General features: G+C 44.2%; 1 protein-coding gene across 5 annotated transcripts in view; it reads left to right on the top strand.

Annotated features, from left to right (window-relative positions):
• NTM (neurotrimin) overlaps window positions 1–16,732 on the top strand; it is a 943,575-nt gene extending 926,843 nt beyond the window's left edge. For 2 of the 5 annotated variants that reach the window (XM_030333144.1, XM_030333148.1), the window contains exons 7-10: window positions 1,058–1,209; window positions 4,545–4,580; window positions 9,877–9,909; window positions 14,920–16,732. In XM_030333144.1, coding sequence (XP_030189004.1) covers window positions 1,058–1,209; window positions 4,545–4,580; window positions 9,877–9,909; window positions 14,920–15,020 — 322 coding nt within the window. In that variant the 3' untranslated portion in view covers window positions 15,021–16,732. The remainder of the gene's footprint in view (window positions 1–1,057; window positions 1,210–4,544; window positions 4,581–9,876; window positions 9,910–14,919) is intronic. The other 3 variants (XM_030333145.1, XM_030333146.1, XM_030333147.1) reach the window with 3 other exon arrangements.
• The last annotated feature ends 1,735 nt before the right edge of the window (window positions 16,733–18,467 follow it).

Raw genomic sequence — 18,467 nt, forward strand, 5'->3', positions numbered from 1 at the left:
ACTAGCATTTTATCTTTCCCATAGCATAGACTCAGCTTCTGGGCAAGGAAGACCATTTTATTTCAGGGAATGTAAAAGGTTGGCTTAAAGCCCATTCTCTGAAATGGGATGTTCCAACGTTCTAAAAAGGAAGAGAGTTAGTCTCATAATTTCTATGTAGACATGCATTGGTAGTAGGAATTTTTGTCAACAGTGTCCTGAGATGGAGGATGTGTCCCCACTGATCCCTGAGCAGTATTCCCCTATCCTCACCATCTGTCCAGTAGTGGTATCCATGGTTCTACTAGGTATATCTGTTTTCCCCCATTAACTCTCTGTGGCCTTTCTTTAGTAGCCCCTACCAACAATGGGAACCCTTGTGGCATATGGGGCTGCCATCATGGATTGCTCAGGGAAACTGCCCAGTCTATAGGGTCATATTCTTAGGAATCCATAATCCTTCCCAGACTGAGTTGCTATAATACTCTGGGAAGACCGGTCTCTCAAGCCCTTCAGAGTACCTTGCTTAAAAATGATCCCTGATTCTTATAACCAAAAATAAGATATTATCTATAGAATGCCTCAAGCTGATAAGAGAACATTTATTACCCAGGTGCTTGAAAACATGTTCTTTCAAACTCCTTATGTTCTTCTCTTTGAAGACTGAGATTTTTTTTTATTTATTTTTTTTTATTTTTATGGTTGCCATCATCATCTTCTTCATTAACACCATCATCAACATTGATTAAGTTCACACTTGGAGCACCTACTGAGTGAATAATACTGTCTGAATGTCTCACAGCTGGCACATTAGAGTTGTTGAAGGCACCTGCCTTCAGAGAACTTGGTGAATATCTGTGTAGTGCCAAGAGAGTCTCCAGACACCTGTGTAAAAATAGAGAAATACAATTGTATGCATCATTGTGTGTTAACTTGTATAGCTGAGTGGGGGAAAAATAGTCCTCCTAACATCAGAAAATGGACAATAAAAAGATCATTAATTCCAGAGTCTTTCTCCTATGAGAAAAATATAACCATCTCCTTTTTTCTTCTTTTTTGTCTCTCTTGTTTGTCTCAGACTGGTTGAAGGAAAGAAGGGAGTCAAAGTGGAAAACAGACCTTTTCTCTCAAAACTCATCTTCTTCAATGTGTCTGAACATGACTATGGGAACTACACCTGTGTGGCCTCCAATAAGTTGGGCCATACCAATGCCAGCATCACACTATTTGGTAAGACTGAGCCCTGAGTTGGGCAGTAGGAGCAGGAAAGGGTCGCATGGCACAGGAGGAATTGGAAGGAACGGCCGGGGTAGGGCGGCAAGTGGAAGAGAATCAGGAACAGCTGGGCAGGGTTGAATGGAAAAGAGAGAGGAGGGGGAGTTGGAGACAGAGAGAGAGAAAGAGAGAGAGAGAGAAATGACTGCATGGACGAAAATGGGTCCTAGTAGCAGAGGAAAATGAGAAAGAATGTTCACATTTTATTCTGAAATGAAAAAACCCTGAAGTGGGAAGAAACGATGTTGGGATGCTGAAGCGACATTTAATTTTCTTCTCTTTAAGGTCTCCTCAGCTAACTGAGGTATCAGGGTTCCAACTGGGTGTGATAGCAAAGCGCTCAGAGAGGAACATTTGCTATTTTCATACTTTGTTCCCTAGAGCAGTGTAAAACATTACCATTGCTGAGCCTTTTCCGGGTTGTTGGGACATAGGAGAAACTGGATTCTGTTTATAAAAGATGGGTATTGAGGAGGGCACCTGTTGGGATGAGCACTGGGTGTTGTATGGAAACCAATTTGACAATAAATTTCATATTTAAAAAATAAAAATAAAAGTGGAATCATAGGGCTTGGGATCCTGAATGATATTAGCTTCAGAGGGAGAATTAATAGAAAATGGGGGATTTCCCTAGCTCTTCATTTATGTCAAAGGGTATTGTCTGACTGGTTTGAGATATATTTGTCCAACCAAGCCACCATCCTAACAGAAGCCACATAGTCATTCATGCATTAATTCATCAAACAACTATTTATTTGGGGGGGAGTAATATATGCACAGAAAATTTCTATGCCTTCATTACCTCTCTGGCAACTATACTTGTGCCAGAATCAAATGAAGAAAGCAAACAAACTCCCTTGTAGACCTGCGATGTCTCAAGCAACTACATACAAGTGAGCCTGGCTGTCTAGGTGTGTGTCATCAGGCAGGACTCCAAGCATCCGGTGATGGCTTTCATCACTTAGTAGATGCAGATTCGTACTACAGGCCATATGGTTAATATCTGGTTGCTTTCTGGGGAAGGTCCCTTCATATCCCCATAAGTCAGGTAGCTTAGAATTTTTCAAATCCATTCCCTTAGTCTCCCATGGTAGCAGGCACTCTTGAATATGATGGGGAGGGAAAGGGAGTAACTTAGCAGATAATTGGCAAGAACATAAATTCCTTTTATTCTGAGAACTCCCAGATAATCCCATAGCTTCAAGTACCTCACTTCACCCCCCACCCTCTACCACACCCCCTCCACAGCCCAGTGTATCCGGCCTTACCCGAATAACCCTCCTGTGCTTCTCCATTGTTCCATCTAGGCTTCCAAATCACATTTGGCCCACCTTCTGTCCAGCACTTAAAACAAGGCCCAGCTTGATCCAAAGGGGGATGGGAAGGGGAAGACTGCCCTTGATCCCAGACCTGGTAGGTCAGAATGGACAGAGATGGGATTAGAGTGATTGATCTGTCTGGCATCTCTCACACAGGGATAGTCATAATTGCCCCTCACATTTGTCAGGCCTTTCTGGCTTTCTGGCAGGTGTCTGTCTGCATGAACAAAAGGGCCAGGATTATAAAGGAATGGACCCCTCCTTCCCTGGCCTTGCAAATCTGAGGCTCTCCCAGCTGTGCCTCCCACCCCTCCCCAGGCCTGCCCCCCACCCACAGTGCCCCTCATTCCTGTGAACAGTATTCCTCCTCCTCTGACCTCCTCGCTCTTCTGATTTGGATGCATGGCATGGTTTTGCAATTGGCTTTATCACTACTGTCTAATTCCCTGGACTCTTCCCCTTAAGCCATCTGAAGATGAGAACAGGGAGAAGGCACAAGCTTTAAGAATGAAATAACTGGAGTCTGTGGCAAGGAACGCAGTGAAGCATGTGCCATAAATCTGCTCTTCTCAGCTGACCCCTGCGTGGCAATTAGAACCTCTGCCTCCCCAGCATCATTCTGTCTGCATCTGCCCTGTGTCATTGGGACATTCCTCCAATTGCCAGCTCTGTGGAGTCCAGGATTCTCTAAAAAATAAAAGAAAAAGTGAAATTATGTGTTCATATAAGTTTAGAAAGACTGGGTCAACCGAGATGAATGGGGTGCATGCAGAGATGTTCTTTAATGCAGAGACCTCAGAGCTTTTCTTTATGTGCTAAATCTCTAAGAGGAAGAAAAAGCATGGAACATTTGCCAAATTTAATCTAACAGTAAGCACTTTTTAAGCCTCAATTGAGAGACCATTTGTGAGGAGGAGCCCATCACAGAAATGCTCCATGGCTAACATAGTTCCATGAAACTAGTAACTATGTACTATATACTATATACTATATGCTATATACTATATACTTGCACAAGTGTGCAAGGTGGAGTAAAATGGCATTAGTGTGCAAGATGGGTGTTTTCACCCCGTCAGCTCTCTCTGAGGCTAGTCCAGACATTGCAGCCCCCAAACTCCTGATGGACACCCATCATCAATAAGTCCTTTTGACAAATACAGACATAGCTGAGTTTTCTGTGTCATCTCCCATTGTCAGCAGACTCTCAGCCCAGAGCCATCAAGCAGACTAGGGTGAGGGGAAAGGAGCATTTGTGTTATGCGAATATATGAACTTTGTGATGCAGTCCATTCTTCTATAGCATCACAGAAAGCCAGCTACATTATCACAATTTTGCCACCAACTTTTGCACAACCTGCACGTTGTGCATCATGCGACCTGAATGTTGAGAAGTGAGGAATGCTGTGCTAGGAGGTCCCATTGTGGCCATATCCTCGACGGTACTTAAGGAAAATGGAGCAGGGTGGTCCTTCTTATCATGAACCCTTAAGATCATGCTCCTGATCCCTAAGACTGAAAGGATAGCAGGGGCCCCCATAAGCTGAATCACCATGGTTCTTGGGGCCACCTTGTTCCTGCTATGGTGCCATGGGACCAGAAATTCCTGAACTTGGTCTCCTGAAGTGAAACAATGGGGGTAAGATGTGGGACAGAAATCTCATCTGGAAAGGGACTTTGGTCCTTTGCTACCATGTCAGTTCCCCAGCTCAGCACAGCACTGTAAATGTATGAGCAGCCAACTCCGTCACTTTCCAACCGTGGCATCCAAGGATGGAAGCATAAGGCACCTTAGTGCTTCTCATGCTGCATCTTGTCCATCTTTGGTTTTTGTGTCTTCCTTTATTTATCCATCCCTCAGAAATGTGTGTGAATAGCAGTATACAAACTATATATGACAAATATATAGCTACTGTATATAATATATGTGTTTGTTTTCATTTTTCTCTCCTGTACGTCCCTCACCCGATTTAGAACTAAATGAGCCTACAAGCTCAACTTTGTTGCAAGGTCAGTATTCCCCTTGCTTTATGGTTTTTTGCCCTTCCCCCCTTCTTCCAGTATCCCCCTTCTCCTCCCCCACCCACATTACCTGCCTGTGGAGTTGCTTAGAGGGTGCCAGGGGAAGCTAAGGAGGTCACTGGAGCTGAGAGAGCTCCCAGGGAAGCTGTCCTTTCTCTGCTCACACCTTGCCCACACTTCCCCAGAAGGGCCTGGAGGGGGAAAAGAAAATAAACACCATTAACATCTGAAAGCCCAGAGATCCATGTGCAGGCCAAAGATAGACAGCATGAGTCTGAACCAGTAGGAAAACAGTCCAGCCCACTGAGCAGTTTTCATAGCAACCTGCATAGCTTCAATGGCCCATGAGCAATAGAAGCAAACACCATATGCATGAAGGTTTAGGTGTTCCCTAGAATACATCAGCTGGTTCAAAGCGAGGTTCTCCAAGAAAGGAAGATGGGCAGGGTACAGCGTGCATGATAATCAATAAGTAGTGACTGGGAGTGGGATACCACTGGGATCGAGTTCAGAGCCTGACATTTAGTAGTTCTGTGATCTTGAGCATGCCACTAAACATTATTGAGACTCCATTTCCTCTTCTATAAAATAAAATTGATCTGTCTTATCTACCTTACAGTTGTTCCAACTTTCACCTGAAAACACATATTAAAAAGGCTTTGAAAACTGCCAGGTGCATTTTGAATCATTCAAGCCCAATCCCCAGATGCAGACTGAAAGACAAGAGTTTCCTTCAGTGTAACGTCATAGGGGTTAATTAACTCGTTCAAGCTCTTCTCTCCAGCCCCGTTAATCCTATTCCACCTCAAGCCCTTCCCCTATAAAAGTCCTTCATCTCTTGCTTCTGTTCGCACAGCCACAATTTTTCTCAAAGGCCCACCAATATAAGTGACTCGCCAGAGTCCCCTAACATAGCAGAGGTGGTTCTCTAAGACTGAGACTGAGCATTTGGGCAGGAGTGAGACTACCCAAGTGGTGCAGTGGAATCCATGTGGCACATGCTACTGTTTTCCTCCTGAGGACAGTGCTGATCATAGGGTAGCCTAGCAGGAAGGTAGCTTGAGGCTTTACCCACCTTCCACCCCAGTCCTTGATCTTTCTCCCACACCCATCCCCTGCATCCCTTCCCATCTGTAAGATGTCCCATCTTACAGTAGACTTGCAAGGTGGGAAGGAGATGAAAGGAGATAAATTACAGGGGAAGCTGTTTGACAGATGAGGAAAAATACTTTTGTCAACAAAAAGAATCAGGGCTGCGTTCTTCACCTTAGTGATGTAGAGTGCCATGGTGAGGCACTGCCAACAAGAAAATGAAACAAAGAAATAGAAAGTAAAAGTGAAGTCAGTGGAAGAATTCAGGTTCAATTTATGATTCAACTTATGTTTATTAAACCCTGGCATGAGGAGATCCACAGATCTCAAATTAAGAGCATTAGGAGATGAGAATAATGAGAAAAGGAGGAGGCATGAGGGACTGGAGTGAGGACAGATAGTGCTACAGGATGTGCTTTTAGAAGTGATTCTGATCACTTAGCTTTTTATTTTCAGAGGGAATAGGAACTTTTAAAACAGGTAGTGGTTGCTAAGGAGTTAGTATTTACCTGTAGGCATACTCAACTGACAGAAGGGGCATTGTCCCACACCAGAGCCAATGATAATGAAACAGACCAGAAACAAACAAATCACTTCTGACTGTCACTGCACTGGAGCAGGAGAAGGACACTTTATAACCAGGGTCCAACCTGCTGAGACAAAGCTGTCCTGCCTCACCCCTCTCTGCTGCAACAATGAATTTGGGTAAAAGGATCTGTATGCCAGCTCTGTACTCAGATTCTCAGGCTGCTCTCAATGCCACATCCTTCTTGTTGAGTACACGGCAATGGGTCATTGCCAGAAGTTGTAGATTGTAGACATCTGGAATGTTCCAAGATTTGGATTAGTGTGGTCTTCAGTATAGCTATTGGATTCTTTTGTACAACTAAAAATATCTTAGAGAAAACAAATCTTGTGCCTGGGGCATTTCTCCCCTTCATCTGTGTTCATTTTATTTTCCCCTCCTTCTTTGCTAGTCTCCTATAGAATAGAGAGCTACCTATTTTCTCAGGGAATACCCCCAAGTTATGCTCATCTTATGCCAGAAATACCAAGCAAGATTCATACAGATGCATGGATTTCCACTGACAGGGTACAGTTGGCTTTAAGAGAAGTTCTAAGCTATTTTGTTACTCAATATCTGGATGGACTAGAGAGATTCTGATAAGAGAATTTCATTCCTCCTCAGCATTTTCTGCCACCCTTGAAGTATTTCTCTGCTCCCCTTTTGCAAACACAACAGATTGCATGTCACTTTCCCGTATTAATATTTGGTGGCGCAGTACTCCTGCCATGATAAATAAGGATTCAGGGATGCACCACCATCCCTCACTGAGTCCCTCCCCGGCAAGTGTGCCGGGGCCCACACTGCAAACTCAGCGTCTTGGTAGCTGTTCATTTCCCATCCACTGTTCTTTGTTTTTTATCTCCTAGGCATGAAGTCAGATTTGATGGTATCAGTGGGCTGGGAAAGGTTGGCTGATTAATGTCTGTGAACCTCACAGTGACCATCAAACCAACTTATTAAAGAATGGGGGAGTTAGTAAACTCTGTATATCAGAAGAGGGGAAAAAAAAGTGCAGTAGGAAAGATGACCACTTCTTCCCTGCAGAGGATTAAAGATAGTGAATTAGGCCCAGCCGTCTAGCAGTGAGCATTTCTATGGCACATAGAATGTCTAAATACTGAAGGTATAAAAAACATTTTCTCAACCTCTTTCTAGAAGGTGAATGTATCCATCCTGGCATGCAACCAGCTCTTCTCTGCACACTAGAATCAGAAGCCCAGTGTTTACATAGGTACTTAGATTTAGCTAACATTGTTTCTGGTGGCAAAAAAGATCACATTATGGATTGACTACAGAAACTGACTTGCAGGCTTAAGGGGAGTGGTTCTTTCTTTCTTTCTTTCTTTCTTTCTTTCTTTCTTTCTTCTTTCTTTTTATTTTCTCTTATACTTTCTTTATTTTGAATATTTTATCCAGTTCTACCTGGCTTCTCATTAATATATCAACAAAATTCACCAATTTCAGTCAAGTTCTTGCCAAGGAAATACATGCTTGGATTTTCAGGGATTGTTTGTTTTCTTGATAGCCAACAATGAACTCAAAAACATGAGGTTATTGGTGGCTAGTGCTCCATGGGTGGCTTGGAGACTCAAGCAAGTCTCATACTTCTTCAAACTGACACAACAGTGATAGCATGTAGACCATGATCTAGAAAGCATGTTAACCTTTCTGCATCTCTTCTTGGAGTGGGATGGAGTATAGCATCAGGGTAATATCAGGGTAATACAGACAATATCATGGCAACATTACTCCCCTCACTGTGCTGAGATGTAAGGTGGACAGAAGGACATTCCAGTTAATTAGACAATTTGAAATGGTCACTGAAGAGTATTGTTCTCATTCAAGTAGTGTGTGTTGGAGTTCAGGAGAAAGAATAGCTGGATGGTAACAATTAAGCTAAAGTTGTTTACAGATGCTTTTGCCTTACATAAAATCACAACAGGTATCTAGAGCCCTGTGGAAACTTATACTTTTAGTTCACTTCTCTTTTGATGTTCTGGCAAGCCAAACTACCAAGTAGAACCCTTCCCTGTGTCCTTCCTACAGCAGTGTTTAAACCAGCACCCCATAAGTCAGTGGCTGCCCTCCCTCAAATGTACCGTACATCTGCACTGCTTGTGGTTTGGGGATGAAGGCCTATGACTACTTTTTCCTTCCATGAGTTTCTCTTCATCCTCCATCCTGCCAGTCACCCTTCTTCTTGGTACAGAGAAACTCTAGTCAGTGGTACCTGAGTGAGACATTTTGGGAAAATAACCCCACATTGGCTTTGGGGTGGGTCTCTAGGCCCCAACAATCACTCCAAGAGACTGTCCTTGCTAAATGCACAGACAATGAGGCTTTTCTTTACCATCTTGATGTGACAGATCTTCTGTGAAGCATACCTTTGTTCTCTGATCATGGATCATCCCTTACTTTTTTTTAGAGTGGCTTCCCAAGGTTGCCAAGGTCCACTTAGTTCAAGAGGGATATCATATCTCGGGCACCCTAAAGAATAGATAGCTTGAATGCATACATATCTATTCATCTGATTTTGGTTAAATATTTTAGTTGAGTTTAGGTCAAGTTATATCTAGGTTGCCTTTCCTTCTATATGCAAGGACCTTTGCACAGAGAGTGGTATCACCTTGATGCAAAGAATTTAATGCATTTTTTTAATTTTCAGATTTATTGATGTATAGCTGACAAATAAAATTATGAAATATTTAAAATGTAAATCACTGATCTACATACACATTGTGAAAGGATTTTCCATCCTCTTTGCATCCAGGCTGAACTATTGCAGACACCTAGTTAAAGAGGCAAGTAAAATGTTAGAGATTGGACCACTTTCTGACGACTCAGGACATCTGCTATTAGCAGGAAAGTCTCTATGGATTGTTCTGAAGGCCTGTAGCTGGTGAAATGTGGGTCTTTTGTGGTCTAATCATCAAAGAAGAGCTGGCATCCCAGTAAATTTCCACAGGCAGGTCTTAGGAAGTGTAAGTGCAGCAGCATAGGTGTGGGTCTTATTGCCTGAGATTGTCACTCTGGACCAGCTTGCTATATAGTCTGACTCATCAAGGGAAGTCAGGTATCACAGGTATGAGCTCCTCTGGCACAGTTTTTGTAAAATGTGCAGATAAGTGCCAAAGTTTTACATCTCAATGTACCATAGGCACCTACATTCAGATTTTTATAATATAATCCATTTGTATCAGCCAATTTTATACTTGAGGCCTACAGACTTTAACTAACTAGGGGATAGTCCAGTGGCCAAAGAAAGAAAATTGTTGTACAAAGAAGTATTATTGGCTTGGGGCCTCAGGCTCCAGCGTGTACCAAGCTTCCTGCTATGATCAGATGGGTGTGTTGGTTCTCTTTGGATTAATGAGCCAATCTGACCATCAGTCATATCCTTCCCCATTCCCCCACTCAACCTTATGGCAACTGACTTCCCAACAAAAAAGAGAGGTGCACATACAAGAGCTGGACTGTGGTCAAGACAGCAAGAGGCAAGTGCAGAAGGGTTGGGGAAGGCCCTGGGCCAGGAGAACCACCTCCTTCCCAGAACCATCAGAGGACAAAGCAAGTGACTCTGACTGCTTTCTACCTTAACAGTGGCTTGTTTTTAATTTCTTTTAGAAGTGAAAACTACAGCTCTGACCCCTTGGAAAGGTTGGTATATTTATTTCCAGGCACCTGCTTGCTGCCTGGGTAGGGATGGGCATCCAAAACTCTTCACTTTCTTCCAACATGCCTTCTTTTCTGAGCTAACCCCACAAGCAGCCCAGTGGGAGTCCTCCCTGACCTTGGGCCATGTCTGTGCCAATCTAGATTAACCTGTCTCCAAGGATATGCCATTCACCCTGGGTAGCTTCCACTTGCAGACCTCTAACTGCTGTTTGCTGGCAGCACTAATGAGCACCTGCCAGGGCCCAGAATAGCTCCATGTCTTGGCTGCTCCAGACCAAACCAGCCTCTCCTCACAAGCAGATGCTCTAATGTGATGATCTTCTTAGACCTTGGCCTTGCATGCTATCCTTTACTTACCCTGTTCTCTCTTTCTTTCTAACTTGGAGCTGGAAGGGGAAGTGGGAGAGGGAGGGGAAACTGGAAGGAAGGGGGAGGTTCTTTGGTGAGTCACTTGGCCACAAATAAAACACATCTTATTTGAGGCTTTCCTTCCCACTAGATGTCTTTGATGGTTAAATTGATGTTCATCACAGTTCTCTGGGACCCTAACTGTTCTGATGATTAGTCTCTTTAGGCTTTCACAGCTCTCTAGTGAAATAAAGGCAATAAAGGCATCTGAGGCAGAATGGAGGCGTGGCTGGATGATGAACAGAGGCCTCATCTGTGTGGCCCATGTCACCAGGCTAATGGACTGAGTTGCTGCTCTGTCTGGCACAGGCTCTGAGAGGGCCTTGCTCCAGGATGCTGTGATCCACACCTGCCTAGACAAAACACTCTCATCTCGTGGAATTCTTTCATGTGCTGGCAAGTGTGGGAAACCATGTGTGGGTCCCACCTTACCCAGTACCAATGTGGGACAGGCCCTGTGGCCTCATTTTCTCTCCTTTCTTCATTCTTGGAAGATGTGTGAGTTACACAAAGTGACAGCCCCAAGTTGGTGGAAAGAAAATTGTATTTGGAGACAGAAGTCAAGGGAGTTAAGCTCTCTGAGGTTAAGTGTCCACATATGAAAGCACAGAGAATAATCCTCATTTCATACCTGAGTGCTTTTAAGGGTCTGGGACACCTTTCCAACTGTAAGAATTCTTCCTAGAATCCTAATAGATATGGTTTTACTTCTATGTATACTTTCCCTCAACCATAGGAACTTTGAGAGACTTTTATTGGAAATAGTTAGAAAAAGAGGGAAAGGATGTTTGGAAGAGAGAAATTGAAATAGAAAAAAAGGTAGAGAATTTTTTGTTTTGTTTTGATTCAGTCGATCTTTTGCTTTTTTGTCTCAGTAAAATTTTAAGAGAAAGGAAAACACAGAGACAGAGTAAATGTGAACACATCAGTATGCATCAAAATGTTCTGGTTTCTTCTTTCTTTTAAAAAACATTTGTTAAATACCTGCCATGGGCCCAGTTAGACACAGACCCTACCCTTCCTTAAGAAACTTTATAGCACAGCAGAGGAAATTCATGTTAGGCAAATAAAGAGAATTATAACACAGATAGTACGTATTTTAATAGTGGGATACATATGGTGCTGTGGAAGCAAAACAGGAGCAAGTCAAGGAAGTCTGCTTGGAGGAGGTAAATGGGGACCAGAACAGAATCTGGAACAATGAGTGGCAGTGATTTGGGTGAAGAGCACATCAGGCATAGAGGCAGAGGGTATGTGAGGATGGAAAGGAAAGAGAATGTGGTTCACACACACTCGCTTACGTGACCATGAGTATGTGTAGTGTCTGTGTGCTTGTGTTGCATGGAGTGGGGAGTGGTGGCAGGGAGTAAGGAGAAACAAAGGAACATGTGTCAGGAAAAGAGGCTGAGGAGGCAGATAGCAAGCAGACTCTGAAATGTAGGGAGTGTTATACCAAGCAGTTGGGAAGTTTCATGAAGGCTGTAGGAATCACATAGATTAGTGTCATGATGAGTGTGGAATCATAGAAACACTGCTCTGGAATTAGCATAAAGAATAAACTGAAGGGGTCAAGGCCACAGGTGGCAAGGCACAGTCTGTGAATTTCTATGGATTGGAGGATTGCAGCTGTCCCCTTTGGGAGGATGACTGGAATACCCTCGTCTCGATGCTTCTCCAGGGTCTACTCCTGTTTCTTCCTCCTTATGACCAGTTTTGTCCAGGTCAGATTTCCTGGATGTGCCCAAGAGAAGGATGGGGGTGGGGGGCTGGCGAGGGGAGAAAGTATGTGGAAAAGGAGGAGGCAGGCTGGATATGGCCCCACACAGTGAGTGACGGTCCCCTGTGGGCCTGGGACAGGAGAGAAGCAGAGAGACCCTGTGTGTTGGGCAGGGAAACAAATGCAGGCAAGAGGAGGAGGCTCTGACGCACTTGGTGGCCTTTTCCTTTCTTCTATGGTAAGAGTTTTTTGACACAACAGGTCAGGACCTCTCTCTGCTGGCTCTCTGTGGTGCTTCCCAGCAGGCAGCAGAGCCACAAAGGAACTCTGAGGGGTTTAGCAATGAAGCAGAGCACATGGTGCCCAGAGAGCACACCTGCAGAGGCATCAGCCATTGTGAGGTGTCTTGGGGATGGTTTGCCGGCTCACAGCCCTTCCCTGCAGCGCTGCAGCGGCCCTGGCTGCAAACATGGTTTTCTGACTTTTCTTACATGGTAAGGAAGCAGGCTCCTGCTGGGCTCTCTACCTGGCTGTGGCATTAATTCTCCACTTTCCTCCCTGGAGAATCCCACTAGCTGGGTGGCCCCAAAAGAAGAGAATGCAGGTGAGAATCCCAGAGACACTAAATTCAGATACCTGGCATTTAGTCCCTTTTACTTTACCACAGGGCATCTTCTGAGCCATGGCCAGGGCTGGGAGTATGGTGGGAATGTGCTGGGGTGAATGGGGGAGTGGGCTGCAAAGCTGTGTGTGTAAGTGTTGAGGAGAACAAAAGACATGCAAGAGAAAGAGAGTCATGCACCAACAGATGTGTGCCTGGCCAGGAGCATGGTGTACCAGGCACATAGAACACACTTAGAATCACCATGCATTGCACAGGGGAAAGATGGAATGCAGCCAAGAGGACTTCCCAGCTTAAACTCAGAACCCAGCTACACAAAGACCTACTGGCCTGCTGGCTTCAGAAACAACCTTTGTGGCTTAGAGTCAGCTTCAGTAACAGGCAAGGGTCTTAATGTGAAGAATCTTGGAGTGGCCCAGAGCAGCAGGGCTTCTTCACTGGAGAGAGAGGCAACCTCATCCTAGAAGGCAGGGGGAGTGGCTTCTCTCCTGGGGTTCCAAAGAATGCTGTATAAATAACACAATGATTGAATATGAAGAAATGAGTCCTGGTGGTGGTTTACATAGAAACACAATAGTTACATTTTACAAGACAGAGCCAATTAGTGATCATTGGTAAATGATAAGCATTTCTGAAATTGAAGTGTAAGTGATAGGAGCGTAATAGGAATGCTCCTTTGTCATCTGTATCCACCATGGGCTGCAAGAAGGAAGGCATTTCATGGCAGATGCCTTTAGTTTTGTGTTGCCCAGAAGTTCACTTCCCAGCCAGCGGAGAACAGAATACCTGTGTTTTGTGCTTCTTATCATGAGAACTTGCGCTGCCTGGCCTTGGGAATATTGGGAGCCAGACATCACAAATACATGAGATTGGAAGACCTGATACATTCAAATTCATGACCATCTATTTAACCACTGCCCCAGAATCAGAGTTTTGTCCCAAAGGTCTAAAACATAAAATTGTATGGGCAGTGGTCCCAGGCCAGGGCTTCAAGGATGTGATGGAATCATCCCATATGAAATCAAGAAAGCTTGATTTGATGCTGAACTGCATTAGCCAAAAGTATCTCTGATGCTTAGCACCCAAGTCAGGCAGGCAGGTTCTGGCTTTGTTTCTTGACCACAATGGGAGGTGGCCTTAGGGGAGATACTGGCTTCAAATACTTCCATTAAATTCAATGCAACAAAGCATGCCAGAGCAGGTGTAGCCTGAGAAGGTTCTCTGCTGCAGTAGGTACCTAACTCATCTGGGCCTCCACCCTTGTGTGTACTGTTCATGAATCATGGCCCCATTTTTTATGGGCATTCTTGGCCAGAAAGCTGATGTTTCAAATGACAGGAAAACTGCTGGGAAATTTCATGCACCTCATAGTTTTCTTGCTTCCAACATTTGTCCCCATCTCCCAGAGTATCTGCATGCAGGCCAGGTGGAGCTGTGTCTCTCAGGGAAGTATGCCATCCATTTCCAACCCACAAACCTGCACGGTGGCAGGCTCTGCATCCCAATTTCCACATAAGCCTTCTCTCACTTCCATGTTCACAGCAGAAGGCCACCTGTATTTTTACTTGATCCCACTTCGATGTGCAGCAGGCTGATTTTGGCCTTTCAGGCACATGACACTTGAGTTAGGTCTGCTATTACCTTGTCCAGATAGGGAAGAGGCCAAGTGTTCCAGGCAGAAGCCCAGTGCCCAGTCCTGCGATAGAGTGATTGACAGAACAGGCACCAAACCCAATGTGGCAGCAGCAGGGAGACAGATTGCTGTGTCCAACAGGTCCTTCCCAGCACAACAGGTTGAACAGCTGGAGAGCTATGTAAATGGTTAAGGCACACGCTGATTGGTCAGTTGATGATGCAGATGATACAAAGGTTTCACTTCCTTGACTCCATGTAGAATATTAAATAATCTGCCACCTTCTTGAACTTGACCCTGAGCCTTGTCCTTAGCATATTACAACACGAGAGAGGATTAGTGGCCACCAGCACACTTTAACCTGATCCTCATGTTCTCTCTTTGCAAATGAAGGCTCCCTCTTATACAGCGTGCATTCATGGGATCCAAGCTGTAAATGGTTATTTCTAATGCAGCCACTCCCCCACCCCTACACACACATATGGCACTGGAACATCAAATGTCCCAGTTACAGGGATGCCTCATCAGAGGCAAGGCCTAATGACAGCACATAGGGTGACAGATGTTCCATCTTAGACCAGGCAGCCCATGACGAGTCTGTTCTCTCCACAGGCCCAGGCGCAGTCAGTGAAGTGAACAACGGGACATCGAGGAGGGCAGGCTGCATCTGGCTGCTACCTCTTCTGGTCTTGCACCTACTCCTCAAGTTTTGATGTGAATGCCACTTCCCCCCGCTGGGGAGAAGCTGCCGCCGCCACCACCAACCCAACAGCAACTGGCAACTCCGACAGCAGCAAGAGCATTCCCGTTTCTTATGAGATCTAATCCAACAAAATTCAGAGAAACAGAGCCTAATGGGACACAAATTCGAGGGAGGGGAACAAAGAATAATTTTGGGAAAACACATTTCAAAGGGAAATTGAAAATCGCCTTGCAGGTCTTGCAGATCAGTACGCACAGCTGAGTTTTCTTCCTTTGCCCAAACGGAAAGAATGCGCACCCTGCTCTGGACCCACCCGCAGCTGCATCATGACCTGTTTGTTACCAGGGTGGGCAGGGCTCAGCCACTCCGCCCACTGACGCACCCCAAGCAAGGAAAATTCTGGAGTCGGCTATTCCCAATTCCATAGAGACGAACGCAGAAGGAGTCGTGCGGACCCAGATGTGCCCCTGTGGCCCCGTTCATAGACTGTGCCACTGTTGTGTGTGTTACAAAATGCAAAATTAAAGAAAAAAAATAAAAAGGAGACTAAACAAAACAGCCTGACAGCTACAACAATCCCACAATCAACAGTCACAAAAAAAAAAAAAAAATTGTTACACTTTTTTTGTTTGTTTTCATTTTACTACATGGACATCATGGATAATAAGGGATTCTGGTTCATTATTAATTTTATTAATTATATTTTCTGATATGAGTCTAGAATTTAGTGCAAAAACAAGACAAGACTAAAAACATACACATATGAAAGGTGAAGAGAAGTATGTTTGTTAAACATTAAAAATAGTGTACTTCTAAACTAGGTTTACAACTGGTGGACCACCAGGCATTAACCACCTGGTGAGGATATGTCAAATCCACCAAAAAAAAAAAACAAAACCCACATACGATTTAACCAACATCTCCACCAGCGCTACAGATTTCTCCTTATTCTGGCATTTAATGCAGAAAATACTATGCTTCTACATGCTGTTTAGAAATGGAAGGATGATCCACACTGTATCTTGAGTTTGTTGGCTATGCTTCTTTTGATGACATATATTATACAGTATATATATACATATATTTTTTTTGTTAGAGTTCTAGCCATTTTATTTCTCAGCAGGGTCCTTTCTCAGACATTACTGCATGCTGTATATGGCGTTAGCTGTGTGTTGATCTTCTAAAAGATGATAGAGTTTACTGGTAATTGTGTAATCAGCTCCTGCCTTTTTATTTCCTTGGTTATTTACACGTCAGAGACATTTATAAAAAGTGAAAAGAGAAAATGAAAACAAAAACAAAACAAAACACTAATACTAGGTGCAGCATCTTTTCCAGGTGTGGCTCTTGGAGGCCCGGACCCTGATGGGAGGCCTGGCTTCTCTGTCCTGTCTTAGGGTATAAACAGCAAGCAACTGAACCAACCACACAGTCAGTAACCACTTGCTTTAGCCCATTGTGGGAAATCTCTGATGCCTTTGTTACTACTGGAGAATTGAATCCTCTTGGTTCGTTTTATTTAATTTCCCACCTTTGTGTGCGTGTGTATGAAAGAGAAGAAAATGCAGTTTTTAGATAACTTTTTTTCCTCCCCTGAAGTCTGGGAACCAGAGAGGCCTCGGGGAGGGGTCCTGGATGTGATGAGGGAAAGTGGGATTGGGGACTAGGGGAGGGGGGGTTGTCTCTGACTTGACATTAAAAAGTGTTCCATGTCCCTCTTCACCTGGTGTGGTAACTCATTCTCAAGCGGGGTAGGGTGGGGGTGAGGGGCCAGAGAGCCCACCTGGCTCGGGAGTGAAGAAGATGGAGGGAAATGGACATCTGAATCAGACTAATGGTCTTTAGCTCCCTCCTTGGGTGGAATGGGTTCTTTCTGTAGAAGTGCTCTGATGACAGACGGGTTCTGGAAACCACCTTCATCCTCCTAACAGAAGCGAAGGAGAGCTGGGTCTCATGACCTCCAATGCCTTCAAGAAGGTTCTGGCCGAGGTTTGTGGCATCCTGCTCATGTCCAAACACCTCACCTCATAAGCTGGGCAAAATGTCAAGCCCAGTTCAGGGAAGGCTATTATGTGTGATTGTTTCTGTGAGACAGCGTAGCACAGCTATCACAAAAAGAAGAAATAAAAAACAAAAACAAAACAAAACAAAAAAACAGAAAGCTTAAAACATTGTGGGTTAGTAATATATATTTCCAAATTCTACCAACCAGTGTTTAGGGGAGTCTCTTCCCTTCACAAACCTTGCCTCTGGTCACAAATTAAGAGAAAAGGTAGATTTTAATCCAAAATAGTAGTCACATAATTCTAATCTGTTCGGATTGATTCTGGGAATTAAGTAAACAGCTGAAGATTCACTGAGAGGCAGAAATAAGGTCAGAGCCAAAACATTCAGGAATTTCTGTACTTGGGTCCTCAGGGGTCAATTCTACCTGAGAGGAATAGGCAATATTTAGAAAGGAATAGTTTCATTTCTGGCTGTTACTAGCACAATTGAGAAAATACTGTTGACTTCAGGTCTGTCTGTGTGTCCTTCTGACCTTCCACCCTCATCACCACGTGCCAGGTATACCCACTTTCTTCCCAGCAGCATGATCTGGAGCAGTCTGGCCAAACCTCACAGATGTTGGCTGCATTGCAGCCATCCCCTCCCATATGTCCCAGAACTACTAAAGACATGGGATTTGGGTCTCCTTAGACTGAAAGTGGATGGGTGAGATTTTTTCAGCTCTCCCTTGCCTGACACTACTATAGACACTGGTGAGAGAATTTGCATGCAGATCATGGTTCACAGGATTAAAGTGAACACTGGTAATTCCCATATTGCTAAACTTGAGCCCAGAACACATCTGAATAAAATGTACCAAGGCATCTGCAAGTAAACACTTCCCAGAATTTGCTTGGATGTGAGAGTACTGTGACACATGATCTCCATTTGAATCAGATCTTTCTCTTTCATACTTACCAAGCATGCTTCAGATCACTGCTTTGCCACCCTCCCATGAGGACTGCTCAGTCACGACCAACACTATAAAGTAATATTGATGAGGAAGACTTAAATTTACCTATTTGTGAACTTGTAGCCCTCCTCATCTTGTGGTTCATTAGAGCTCTGATTATTAAAGAGCACGTGCCTTGTATAAGCTGCTTTGGCATGACTTATAGGTTCAGCAGATAGGAGAACCACCCCCCCCCCATTCTGCTGCAAGGGGGAGTTTCTCTCATCTTCCCTGATCTGCTAAATTTCAGTCTTTAATAGGAGCATCTATTTGCTCACAAGAAAGGGCCTTTAACCAGATTTAGAGTTCCAATCCAGGATGACATGACTTTGATTAGGACTTTATAGGGACAATCTCAGGCCTATCTCTTCTCAGGAAAAGGAGCTTGGCTAGAGAGTTCTTATTCATTAGAATGAAGAAAAGCATCCTGAAGAGTGTCTGAAGTTAGCTTTCTTGATA

Source organism: Lynx canadensis, chromosome D1 (genome assembly GCF_007474595.2).
Source record: "Lynx canadensis isolate LIC74 chromosome D1, mLynCan4.pri.v2, whole genome shotgun sequence".
Taxonomy (NCBI): Eukaryota; Metazoa; Chordata; class Mammalia; order Carnivora; family Felidae; genus Lynx; species Lynx canadensis.